The following is a 14,234-nucleotide window of genomic DNA, read 5'->3' as shown; positions in this document are numbered from 1 at the left end:
CTGATTATAGAAACAAGTTCAATAAGTTTGGTGTGAACATACCAAGAAAATGGGTTGTTTTTCCTACATGTGTTTATATTTGCCATATATTTTATTTCATTTCAGGAAAAATAGAATACACAAAATAAAACCTCTGAGATTTGCGATTTATTTTTGATGGTATCAAGCCAAAGTTCTGACTCTCCTTTCAATAACGATCTACAAGCATTTGCAAGGCACAGTCATTAGTTTATATTTAAGTAAATATTTTGATTGTCAGACAGCTTGTTGCAAACAAGGCTCTTTTCCAAGTGCTCACTCTTGATGCACCCTAGCTGGCTTGAACATCACTCATTTAATAATCTGTGCTTGTGCTCCAATGCAAGACGATCCCAAGGAAGTTGAAGAACAGGGCAAGAAAATGATGCTTTTGAAGAACAGGGCAAGAAAATCATGCTTTGTGGGCTTTCCATTTAAAAGGATTCCAGAATATGGGGCTTGGGTTTTCTCTCAGTTCTGTGGTCTCTGCACTCCATTACCATAAAGCTTAGGAAATGAGCGATTACCCGCCACCGTCCCTCGTAACTGCTATTACAGAAAATCACACACTCACAAAATAGCATTAATTGTCAGAATTAGCAACCATTTAAAAGGCAGCTGTTCTTTCACTCTTAAATAGGCTCCAAATTTCAGATTCTCCCCATGCCTTGGCTGCTCCATTTATGCCTCTTACACACGTTCACACACGCATGCACACACAATGAATCCTTAGGCAAACGATTTTTTAAATGATCTACATTCAGAAGTTAAAAAAAACCACACACACACACACACACACACACACACACACACAGAAAATCCTATTTATTAAGCAACACTTTTTTCACCCGAGTTCTCCATCATTGTTACAACTGGAAAGCCTCCAGACTAAGCAGCAGTAGTTTCCAAAGCTGCAGGTGGAACGGCCCTGTTTTGTGTGGGCTGGGGCTGGGGGTGGGGGTGGCAGCGCAGTATCTCTTTAAGAGTCAACAGTAAATTAACTTGCCCATAAGAGTGAAATAATTAGCAGTTAGTAGCTTATTAAAAGGATGGCAAAGGCCAAGCTGCCATCTGGGATCTCCAGTTTCTTGTGATTGTTATTATGTCAAGATGTGCCCATTGCATTAGCTTTCATGTCACTGTGCCTGCCCTTACTTTGCATGTAAATGTTAGCGAAAGATGCAACACTTTTAAAATCAGATGTCCATCAGAAAGCATTATTAGTCTGCCTTTTTATAAAGCGTATGTTCTTTTACTCCTCTGCTATTCTACTCACCACTAAATGCCTTAGGGGGAAAAAAAGGAAAAGCCAATGATATCAATTAGATATGGTCTTTGTGCAAGGGGAAACCAGAGCTTCATCAAAAACAAGGCCAAGCTGCCTCACAAAAGCACAACAGGATTGCCTCTGTTTACACACAGCAGAAACCACAGTGGCTCTGTCTCTCACACAGTTCATCCTTCTTAATGAAGCTAAAGCCAGTGAGGGCCTGCCGTTGATTGTTAGACAAGCATGCTCAGTTCTGGAAATGGAATAAACAAGCACACTAAAAACAAATGACAGAGTATCATGACATAAACTCATGGGGTGACAGAAACAACATACATCCTAGCCACCATGTTGGCAAGAGTATATACGTTTACGTGTGTATATACATCTGTAAATATGTATAAAAATACATACATACACACATATACATACATACATGGGAATGTGTGCTTTTATATGTATATATATGTATGTGTGTGTGTGTGTGTGTGTGTGTGTATGTATGTATCTTCTGAAACTTTAAGCTGTATACTTAAAAGCATGCATTTGATATACTTTATAATGCATATGCTATGCCCCCAATGAAGATAAACAACACACAAATTAAAAATATCCTATATGTACAAACACAAAGCATATTCACTTTTCTGAGTCTGAGAATTTAAAGAGTGGAGAAGTTGAATACTAGAGGATTATCTAACAGTTTCCTTTAGAAATACAAACAAAAACAAAAACAAAAAAAACCAAAAAAACAACCATAGACTGTTTAAGCCAGTTTAATTTACAAGAGGTAGTTGAAAGCTACTTTTAGCCTCCCACAGACTCTTGCCATCCAGTGTCAGAGGGTCTGGAGCATGTGTGCTCCCTCAGCCCTAGAGACTCAGTACCTAGCAGGTCATTGGCTCTCCAAAAATACTTGTTGAGGATTCAATCTCCATGAATGTTTGTTGGGGGTTAAATACCTTGATTTGCTAATGCTGAAGGAGAGATTCTACTAAACAGATGTATATATCACCCTGAAATGTATTATTTTTCAATATACCTACAAATGGAAGCTATCTGGGAAAACACAGTATACCACATAAACCTATCAATGAGTTTTTGGACAAACTGGACCTGTACTCAGAATCACAGACATGGCTGTCCTGCATACCTGAGGAAGGCATCGTGATAGATTCAAGTTTAAGCACAACAATAAATGCATCATGCTGGTACTCTCATCAAAATTTTTCTAACAGGAAAACGCCTTTGAGTTCTTTATATACAACTATATCATAAAGATAATGCACTGTGATTCAACACATTCCTTACCTTCAGGCTTATCACAGTCAAGTTCCAATACATATTGGCCTGCCATTGAAAGCTAAATATCCCTTCAGATCAATCAACTTGACTTGTTAAGAAAAAGCCCAAGCAAATAGAAATCCATAATTTCGTTTATGGATTGCCAACTAGAATTTAACTAAGACAGTCCATGGGCATAGTGTATGTTTTATTAATAGATCTATTGTTCATATTTACAGTTTTAAAATGGTCCAATATAAAACAACTACATAAAGAAAAAGTCTGCAATGTCCAATGAAAATTTCTGAGCAAGGAGAGAAGTAACCCATCCTTCATACTTTAAAGCACCATTTCAAAGTCATCATTGCTGAAACACAGAACTACTAAAATCAAGCAATTTACCTTTTATGTTTCAAAAACATCCACTTTAACACCAAAGATTTTCAAAACATTAGAAGGAGGAGGGTGGGAACATGGAAAGAAGGCCTTTTAAAAAACAAAGAGATTTTATTCATTGTTAAGAGGACAAATCATTGGATGAGAAACAGATGAGACAAGAGATGGAAATGTAATATTGCCTCTATTTTATTATAATTAGATATTTATAGAGCACAGATGAGTTTATTTTCATAATTAATAGCTGGCATTGCATTTACTAATTTGCATAAATAGTTGGCTATCAAGACAGTAACTTATTTGCAGGGCTCTTGAATTCTAGCAGGGACTTACAGGGAGCTCAACTCCTCAAATCAGCTCCCATAATGTTATTATCAGAAAAATACAGTCTATATGAAATAATGTTCAAGTCCATGTAGCTTGATTATCTCCTTCCAGTTTGGCCAGTGTTTATTAGTTCATCATTAGAAGCTCAGTGTTCAAATTTACGTGGGAAAAACACACATTAAATAAGTCATAAATAGTCTCTAACATCTAAAGGCTTAGAATAGATGTTTGGCTCAACTAGTCTAGTAAGAAGAGTTCTGTAGGGAAAAAACAAAGGAACTGAGTATCCATGACAACCCTTATAATATACATCCCATCAGTCCCTGGCAGTTATCAAAAATGATAACTATCTCTTTTCCTGCTCATTCTCAACAGTCTCCACACCCTCCTACACATGCCTATACCATTCCACAAAACAAACTTCCTGGAACACATGACTCAAACTCTCTGATGGTAGCAAGAGGAGAATGAAGGACTTCCAAAATTGATTGCTATGGGCAAAAAGAAAAGTTAGCATGCCAACTGCTGGCATCCAACAGGAAATCTTGGAAAAGTAGTTTACCACATATATCTTTCTCCTCTAGCCATAGGTCAAAATTTGTAGTTCATCAGTTGACTCATTTGGCAAGTGCTAAGCATATTCTTTGTGTGTTCACATTCATCTAGAGAGAGAGAAGGAAGTCAGGAGCTGACATGTTTTAGGAAGCACACTCCCAGTCCATCTTGAAGCTCTGGTGATACAGATCCCACCTTCTTTCAAGGTGGCAATCATTTGGGGCAGAGAAGGGTCTCCTGACTCAGACAGGATTTGGACACTCTAGTTTGCCACAGTTTCTACCACTACCACCTAATGCTTCCTTCCTCTAGCTAGTTCTAGGCTTTACAGTAGCTACAAGGTCTCTGTTGGCATCTGAGTTGGCAACTCCTACTCCAAATTCAATTTCAAGGGAAAGTATTTGATCACTTGCCTCAGCACAGACAGTCTCCAAATGGACAAGAGAAAGAGGAGTGGACCCAAACACACTCTCAATTCTTCAGCAGAAGTCATGGAAATCATGTCTAAAAGCTAGAAAATGCTGGTTTCTAAAGAACTCCTATGGTCAGCTACTTCTGGATAAAATCTCCTGAAAGTAGAAGCTGACATTATGCCTGAGCCCCTGCTCAGTTCTATAGATGTAACCACACAGGCTTACCATTCTGTCACTAGGCTTTTAAAGAATGGCCTGATCTGTGGCCTGTCTATTCTTTTCTCTGACAAACACTTAAAATCAATCCAAGACCCTCCTCACTTTTAGCCTAGTATAATCTGCAACCATTTCCCTATGATACTTGTATACACAAGGCCAAGAGATGACCCAGTAGAGCAGGGTACTGGAACAAAATGCCCGATCTCACCCCATGACCCTTGGTATGCCTTTGTTCAGTGGGCTGCAGTAATAAGGATAGCAGTAAGGGGTGCCAGTGTTTGATGCAGAATGACTCCACTAACAACATCATAGCTGAAAAAATCAAACCCTACATATTTCTCCACCGTATCTAACCCCAATTGTTTGATTGAGTTAAGTATTACTCAATTCTATTAGCATCCATCATGTACAGCTCTGAACCAAATTCTGAGCACATACACTATGGCTGACAATAGTGGGCAAGAGATAGCCAGCCACCTATACTTTTCCAGGGTGTGGGGGGCATGATGATTGAAACATGACCACACCCTATGCATCATGCAAAACAGTTAGGTATAGGCACTTTAAACAGAAGCATGAAGTCTGGCAGACCCAGGAGATAGAACCTTAGAATATTAAGAGGTAAGGGGGCATCTAAAGGCATTCTGGAAAGAGGGGAGATCTCAAAGGAAAGCTCTCAGGAAGGGAAAAAGCAATGTGGATTGACATAATGGGCACCAGAGGCTTTGCAAGACTGGCAGAGGTCACAGTGGAGCCAGATTATATGTAGAGCCTGAGACAGAAAACATCTTGACAATGACTCACTGAGAACCCACCAAAAGCTTTTGAGCTGATGAGCTACATGAGCGGATTTAATTTTAATTTTGCTTTATTTTCACTTTTGGGGAAATGATTGATGGCAAGATAAGAAGGATCAGAGACTTTGAATCCTTTCCTCCTGCAGTACATTATACTGAGTACATCTGGACATTAACCAAAGAGAGCATTTGTCTTCCGCATAGGTGCAATCTGTATAAATAAAACACTGATTGGCCAGTAGCCGGCAGGAAGTATAGGCGAGACTAACAAAGAGGAGAATTGAGAGAACAGGGAGACAGGAGGGGACACTGCAAGTGGCCTCCAGGACAAGGAAGATGTATGGTACCAATAAGCCACAAGCCATGTGACAAAGTATAGATTAATAGAAATGGGCTGAATATAAGAGTAAGAGCTGGACAATGGTAGGCCTGAGCTAATGGCCAAACAGTTTAAATAATATAAGCATCTGTGTGTTTATTTTATAAGTGAGCTGTTGGACTAACAGGGCTTGGTGGGGGCTGGAGAGAAGGTCTCCAGCTACAGCAATCTATGCAGAAGAGTGGCCCAATTCCCAATAAATTGAATACAAGTCGTGAGAAAGGTGCGTGGAGAGAGAGAGAGCTCAGCTGTGCATGCAACACTCAAGGACAGCATCAAGTAAAACAGGAATTGTGGTGTGAGTCTGGTGGGCAGAGGATTAGGGATAAGGAGCTGTTAAGAGAAAAGGGGAGTTTGCAAAATAAGCAGAGCTGCAAGGGAAGCTAGTATCAGGTTTGACTGGGGCAGTAATTTTGTATTGAAGCTCCAAGGAAAAGGTTAAATTAGAAAGACAGGGCCACACTGGAAACAGCTCTGAAAGTGAGGTGGCTAATCCTGTATCCCACATGGTAGACAGCAAAGTTTACACAGTTCTGGACCAGTGGGCTGACGGGAAGGGAGAAGTAACAGGGCTACAAAGGATAATGACCTAGTAAGTTCTGGATGCAGACAGAGATGCAAAAGACATTCTAGAGCTGATCACAGGATACTCTCTCCACTCTGCCTTGGAGGGGGTGCATTTAGGAAGGAGGAAGCTAGAAAGGAGTGTGGTGATGTATTGTGTACACTAATAAAATTTGTCTGACAATCAGAGGACAGAACAAGCCACTAGATTAAACATAGAAGCCAGGCAATGGTGGCACACACCTTTAATCCTAGCACTCAGGAGGCAGAGATCCAACTGGATCTCTGTGAGTTCAAAGCCATCCTGGACTACATGAGATTGACTCAGTCTAGGAGAGAAACAGAGCCAGGAAGTGGTGACACACTCCTTTAATCCCAGCACTTGAGATCTCATGCCTCTGCTTGGGAAGCACACACGCCTTTAATCCCAGGAAGTGACAGCTGAGCAGAGAAAGGTAAATAAGGCGTGAGGAGACAGGAACTGGGTGCTTTTCAGGCTGAGGAGTTGGTGAGGTAAGAGGTGGTGGCTGTGGCTTGTTCCTTTGTTTTTCTGATCTTTCAGCATTTACCTCAATATCTGGCACCGGGACTTTTTCTGATAAAACCTTTAGAAATTCATGGTACAATTGGGTGGTGAGGAAGATGGGGCATTGGAACAGAAAACTGGTTTGTAGACAAATGACACTAAGATTGACTTTGGACATATTGAAGTGACAGTGCTAGGTGACATTTATATGAATGTATGTGACATCGAATGCAAGGTGGCAGGCTGGAACTCAAGACCGATCAATGTCTGAGATGCAGCTAGGAGGCGAGTCCACGGAGATCACACTTGTATCTCAGACAGGGCACACAGAGTAGTGGTCAGGGATGCTGATTTTGTTTTTTGAGTCTCATTTAGAAGTCACCTAACACCTCTCTGAGCCTTGTTATCAGTACCATTAAACCCAGATAATGCCACCACAGACCTTGTAGATGAATGGTGGATATCAAGTATGACAAGGCCCACCAAGCACAGAGTATGATGGCTAGCACACAGGAGTATAGCTGGTTGGGATCGTGACAACAATGACCCACAGAAAGAAAAATTCTATGCACGAAAGCCCACAGGCACCCCAAGGCACACCACTTTTAAGGGAGAGATGGAGGGATAAGAGGGTGGAGGGGATAGGAGAGAAAGGGGACCAAACATTTTCAACAGGCTGAGTCATGGGCAGATGGGTGGTTTCACCTATGAAGAGGTCCCTGGCCATTGGCCTCCTCCTTTTCCCCCTCCCCTACTCTTTCCCAAAGGTGTCAATCCAGGAATGGGGTGAGGACTCAGGGTGGCAGGTTTGAGAATGAATCCACTCCATATTAAAGGAGCAGGCAACCACCCACGCTCAAAGTGGAAAGGGCCAAAACACTCCCAAGGCAGCTGCACAGAAAACACAAAACTGAAATGAAAGATGACCAGTTCACAGCCCAGTTCTCCGCTGAGCATCTCGAATAACTCATCAGCCCCGTCTTTTGGCCTTGTCCTCACCCTAGAATTTACTTGCCCCTCTTGTGCTATTTGGCATCTCTTGAGGGAAACAGCAGTGCCCTGGCCCACCAAGATGGGAGAGTTATCCAGGAGGTGCAGACTGGATGGAGACACACATTTCTAGTTTATCAATTAGCTTCTCCTTCACGCCAGCTGGTGTGCCAGGTTCTCTGAGCTTAGGAATGGGTGGGTGAGTTGAGCCATCCAAAGGTGCAAAGGCATGTCAAAGTATAAGAAGCCACCTACTTGTCACCTCACCTCCCTGACTGCCTGGCAAAAGGCTGGCTTTGTACACTAGCATCCCTCACTACCTCTTTCTCCTCTTCCTCCTTCCGGTGTTATGTGTTTTTATTTCTACATTTTTTTTTCATGCTTGCCTGGTTCCACCTTTCTTAGCCTATCACCCCTTAATAGTCCATCTCCCACAAATCCAAAAATCACAGCACTGAAGAAAAAAGAGCAAGAAAGAAACACTTCAAAAAATCTACAGTTAGTAAAATTAGGCAATTCTTCAATCATCTCCCCTTTCTCTTCCATGATCGCCCTGGTGCTGATGATACCCCAAATTCAGTGATGCAAAAAAACCAGCAGTTATGAGACGCCTTTTCCTATCTCCCCTATTCCTGAAAACATACATCACAAGAAGGATCTTAGAACACCCTATAATGGAATAAGACACATTTCTACACAGTATGCCTACTTCCAGAGACCCTGTTCCTGCTAGACACCACATGACATCATGTGTAAGGTTCAAGCTGACTTTACAGGAAAGCAGAACCATCCCCAACACTGAACATGGGGTTCATTGAAGGGCAATGATCACCATGCCTTTTTAATTTATTTAACATGTTGTAAAAAGCAGTAACTTTTAATACACCCTATATATTCATCAAAATCAATTATTCCTCTCACATATACAGATAATGCAGAGTATACATTGACAGGTTGATAGAATGATAAATAAAGTGATCTATACCTTTACTTCTACCTACAGAAAGGAAGCAGAAGATCCAGTTAAGGAGAGGAAGCATGGTGTCCACCATGGAGGCGGCAAGAGAGAGCAAGAGAAAGAGAGTGGACATCAGCACACTGTAGGTACATTGAGAAGAAACATACACGGCAGATCTCAGGACAGACAGCACAGGAAGTTGCCCCACATCATCCTCAGGAGGCAGCACAAAGCAAATGCCTGATGGGAAGCTTAGGGAGCAAATGCTGGAGTCAGCCACACTGCTTCCATCGGCTTCATGTTTAAGCTTCATCTCACTCATTTCTTCTTGGTTATATCCTTAGAAACATGGCAAAGTCTGCATGCAAAAGCATTGCACAGCCACATGGATGTGAAGTTGCACACATATAACCAATCTTGAAGAGCATGGTTAGGGAAAATCTTTGAGAATCTCAGTTCTCTTGTATTTTCCCAACATTCACATGAGACACAAGGACCAAGCTGTGACATACAAGTATAAGGGATGCAGACACAATACACATATATACCACATGTATTTGTGGACACCAAATATTAATTCTAGAGATTCAGGCAGAAGCCCCTGGCTCCTATGTGCAGGGATTAAAAGAAGGCAGGGGAGAAGAATGATGGCTTTAAGGTAGTCATTGTAGGGTAAGAATGGATGAGGGGAAGACAGAACAGAATGAGAGGATGAGGGATGAAGTCAAAGGGTTTTCTTAAGTCAAATCAAGCCTCCAATAGTAACATAAAACCTAAGTGGCACCATCACCCAGAAGAATTTTGCATCTTTTCTGGAAGTCCCCTATCTCAGCATCTGTGTGTGCATAGTTCTTTTCTTCTCTCTCAAAGGGACACTAGCCTGGAGCACGGTCATACTTGAATGCTGCACAAGTGTACATGTGAGGTTAGAGCAAGGAGCATGCTATAGAGTCTCCAAATGCTGTTCATACCAATTGGTATCTAACCTTCCTATGGTGCGTTAGTGTGCCTGAAATAAGCTAAGTTAAGATCAAGGGGGTCCCTTCATATCAGCCCATCTGCCTGCCCTGTGATACTAGCGATATGATGTGTGCAGTACTCAGAGTACTTGAAATGCTGGAAGACCATAAGAAGAGAAACCAGGAGCACAGAATTGGAGGACACAGGAGGAGGTCCTGTCATAAGGACTCTGATGGCCTGCTTTCATGGTGTCACTTGTCATCAAGTGTGGACCATTAAATTCCAGCAATTCATAGAACTCTGTTCAGATTTCTTTAAAGAGAAAGACTTGTTTCTCAAATTATCCATATCAAGCCCATCCCCTACTCATACTAACTTCGCAATACTTGGTATTATATCCCCTCACTAAGCTACAGGAACAGGCAGCCTTCATTCTAGTCCCTAACCTAACCCTAGAGGACTTACTTGACCCTCTCCTTCAAATATATTATTGATATTTGCTCTCTGAAAAACCAACACCATCTTGAAATTTATGGAGTCCACACCATGGCTCATGCTGTGGAATACACTTATATTAGAAAAGCAGCCTTATTAATTCAGGATGCCCTCAACTGCCCACCACCAACTGTTAAATAGTGTCTTTCAGCCCTGGATGGTTACTTGATCCAATGGCATCCCCCTTACAATCAAATGGTCAGTTTGAGAGAGTAGGGGAAGGGAAATGGCCTTGTGCTCTCCAAAGATCAAGAAAAAAAAAATCGTATGTGGAACTCCTCCACATCTTTCTTTTCTTTGATCCTCCCAAAGGCACATTGAGTCTGATGTGTGTTTTGAAAAGAAACAGATAAGAAAAATTAAAGAACAGTCTTTTGGTGACAGGGCAAAGCAGGTAGACCAATCTTGCAATCACCCCAAGGCTTGGAAGAAACACAATGGTAGCAATTGAACAGTGAAGCAAAAGACAATTTTGAGTGGGCTCGGTTCTCAGATCCTGATTTGGGCTGATAATGTGGAAAATTTTTACTGAGGAGAAGAAGGCTTCATTCACAACCCACCCCATGCCTAGCTGAGCTGAATTTCCTGCACACTTCATTCCCTGCATATTTGAATATTTTAGGTTGCAGATGCTGAATTTACGGATCTTTATATGCAGTTTTCTTCAGGGTGCATAATGAGTTAGAATCCCACCACGAGGACATTAGCCTGTTCTTTCGGTGATTCCTTTTATTCTTTTATAAAGAATTTAAAACAGTAACCCTCCCTGCGCCAAGGGCTTCCTTTGACCAGAAAGGGCAGTGTGTCATTAAGATGGCAATGGAATGGAGGGGTGGACACGCAGCAAACCTTTACCCAGAGTAAAGTTCAGGGAGAGACCCTGCTCCTTACTCCCAAGCCAGGACCCAACCTGGGGCCTGGGAGCAGCAGGAGGAAGTTAATGGCCTGGTTGCTCTGAAATTAGCTGCATTCACCCCCATTATCAACATGTCATGCCTTGTTTCATGCTTCCCTCTGAGAGGCAGCCCAGCAGGGCAGTGCCCCGCCTGGCCCAGACCACAAATGGTAGGGAGGGATGGAGAAGCTGGGAGGAGGAGGTGGGTCACCACAGTGCATCAGGAAAGGTGTTCCTCAGCAGCAGAGCGGGCCTGGCTCCCACTCTGGCCCACAGCAGGAGGCACGGGCAGCAAATGGCCTTCTATGGAGGAGGCTCTGAATGACCAGCCAGAGGCACAGAGGCAAACAGTCAGGCATCTGCAGGACCACAGCACCTACCTTGTTCACTCATCATAAGATGGGAAAGGCCTGAGGGGGTGAGAGAGAGAGAAAAGAGAAAAGGGAGAGGGGAGAGGAGATGGTTAAAATCCCAAATGCAAAGCAACAGTCTCTTAATTGTTGCATAGAAGGAGGTATAGTGAGGACACATGCACACACTCAGTAGCATGCAACACACCCTGAACACCAGCCCCCACACTATGGGAGAAGGCTGGCCCTCTCCCATCTAGAGAACAGATTTCCGTTCACTGAATAATACCAAGGACTTCCTTTTTATTGTTATTCTAGGCAATCCATAGGATTTGTGATGGATCTACTAAGATTAGTTCTCTGGGAAAGAGACTCGAAAGTATCAGGTTAACAGTTTCTTTCTTTCACTTGCATCAGTAATACATGTTCACTGCAGAAATTGGGGAAAATTCCAAGAATTAAGAAAAAAAAGAATCAGTTAAAATCTCACCATTCAGAGAGTGCCATCCATCCCCCCCTCCCCCCCATGCACTGTTTGGTTCTTTGCGTAAATTGTATGATATTGAACACATCAACATACTTCCTACTTGCAAGGGTTGCTCAGACTACCTAGAACCATCTCTGTTCTTTTCACTTTAACCAGTGATAACCACACTAGGTCTCCTACCTCTTCTGCTACACTACCACAGTCTTCCATGTCCATGAGGGAAGCCTAGCCCTGAACTCAGTGGATTAAAGGAGGTAGACAAAGTCCCAATAAACAACTAACAGGACCTCTGGAGAGTCCTGACAGGGGGCAAACTAGGTTCTTCAGGACTCCTCGGGACAAGGGAAGCATTGGCTCCAATATATCTGCTAACAGCAAAGGTTTCCAAGTGCCCAGTGGCCAACTACACCAGCCGTTTGCTCTTGGGGTGCTTCTGCTGCCACTGAAAATACTTCACAAAACCCAGATCACCCCCCCCAGAGCTTCTACTGGAAGCAAAACTCGGGGATACAGAAGATTAATAAAGGACAAAAAACCCTCTAAAGTATGGAAATCTCTCAATGTTTTTGGAGATTACTAGAGATTTAGAAAAGTAATCAGAGGCTAAATGTAGGTCAAGAAACTGACTTTTAAAAGATCAGTGATATATTAAATACATAGATACACGTGCCATAAATGTCACGGACTCTATTTTTTGAAACAAATTTCATTAAACTATAATCACATTTTAAAATCTCAGGTTCTGGCATTCATTGTAGTAGGACTAGGATTAATACTCATGGAAGAGTGAATCATGCCAAAGCGGATGAGTCTCAAATTTGCTTTGTTCAAAAAAACTTTTTTTTTTTTTGGTCTTCTGCAGGGCTGAGGAATAAAAGGAAGAGAGGAGAAAAGAGCTTAGATTTTAGAGGAGGAAGCATACAGAAACATCCTTTTCTCCACAGCTGATGGTTCTGGGCCAAGCCCTGGGTACCAACATCATGGTCAAAAGCACAAATGGGAAAGGATGTGGGGTAGGGGCCAGGGTCTGTGGAAAATGAGGGGACAGGAATAGAGCATACATAAGTCCAGAGAGCTTTGTCACCTATGAGAAATAAGTGTAAAGATCTGGGAAGATATCAGTATAAAATAGGATGCTTGAAAGTTGTTCTTTCTTGCAGGGGGAGGGGGGAGGGAGGCAATTGTTATACATCCAAGACTAGAGATGCTTACAGCTTTAGCAGGAGTAAGAAGGAGATGGGAGATTCCACTTAAACCAAAAATATATCTAACATTTTCCAAATGAAGAGTAAATAGGCCACTTGGTAGTAAACCCACCAATGGGGCTCCAGCTAATGTAGTTCCCAAAGCAGATAAAAAGTGAATATGCAGGACCCTACCCCAAGCAAGCTAAATTAGAATCCTGGGGCGGGGTGGGGTGGGGATGGGAGGAGTGCTAAGACAAGATCTGAAATTTAAATCAGTTGCTCACAGGATTCCCATGCTCAAAGAAATTTGAGAGCTACCCCTTTATGGTGGTATATAAATCAAATTCTGGTAAATTAAATTGTATGATAAATGTAGCAAGAAGGACTGGATGTTTAATGGAACCCTGCAGTGGATCTTTTTGTGAAGGGAAGAATCCTTTTAAAATGCAAATAACCTACCACCTGTGTTTTTTAAATTTCAAAGACATACTTATCAGGTTTTATTAGGCTACCTACATAGTTGTAGCATTATCTCTCAAGTAAAAAGGTTCATCCTCTTCCTCTTCTAAAAACCTCAAGTAGATGTATCAAGCCAGGAATGCAGCTTTGGGATCCTAATGTCAAACTTTTGCATTGAAGAGAATAAAGCAAAATAGACATGAACACCAGGAAACAGGTCTTAGGAAGGGAGGAAGCCATAATGTGGGGCTTTTAATTTTACTTTTTGTGAGGAGGATTTTACTTTTTTTCTTAAGAGTTGCATATTAGTATCTTTTCTTATACAAACCTATCGTCAAAGCTTAAAGAATTTAGTTGCCAATAATTCTGGAGTACTCTATTCTATTCTAGAATTCTTTTTCTTTCCTTTCTACCTCTAAACACTATTTGCCATTTAAAATCTCAGCAATAATTCAAGAAAAGGGGTTCATGAGTTGGGGGAGGCACATGGGAAGGGTTGACGAGAAGGGAGGAAGGGAAGAAATGATATAGTCATATGTTGATTTTAAAAAGTAGCAAATAAAAAATTTCAGCTCTTTCAACTGCTAATGAAAGTATCAACAACCAACAGACCAAGCTATGCAAATATTGCTATATATAAAGCCTGGGATGAGGAGTAGGGACACAAGTAAGTAAAACACAGCATCCTTGGCCTCTGGGAATTCT

At 41.8% G+C, this 14,234-nt stretch overlaps 1 protein-coding gene across 29 annotated transcripts in view; it reads right to left on the bottom strand.

Annotated features, from left to right (window-relative positions):
- Nrxn3 (neurexin 3) overlaps nucleotides 1–14,234 on the bottom strand; it is a 1,610,845-nt gene that overhangs the window by 1,476,472 nt on the left and 120,139 nt on the right. For 19 of the 29 annotated variants that reach the window (XM_036206279.1, XM_036206286.1, XM_036206265.1 and 16 more), the window contains 2 exons: nucleotides 11,427–11,456; nucleotides 8,724–8,735 (listed from right to left, as the gene is read on the bottom strand). In XM_036206279.1, the coding sequence (XP_036062172.1) occupies nucleotides 8,724–8,735; nucleotides 11,427–11,456 (42 nt within the window). The remainder of the gene's footprint in view (nucleotides 1–8,723; nucleotides 8,736–11,426; nucleotides 11,457–14,234) is intronic. The other 10 variants (XM_036206284.1, XM_036206268.1, XM_036206273.1 and 7 more) reach the window with 1 other exon arrangement.

Source organism: Onychomys torridus, chromosome 14, assembly GCF_903995425.1.
Source record: "Onychomys torridus chromosome 14, mOncTor1.1, whole genome shotgun sequence".
Classification (NCBI taxonomy): Eukaryota; Metazoa; Chordata; class Mammalia; order Rodentia; family Cricetidae; genus Onychomys; species Onychomys torridus.
This window is presented reverse-complemented; position numbering and strand designations above follow the sequence as displayed.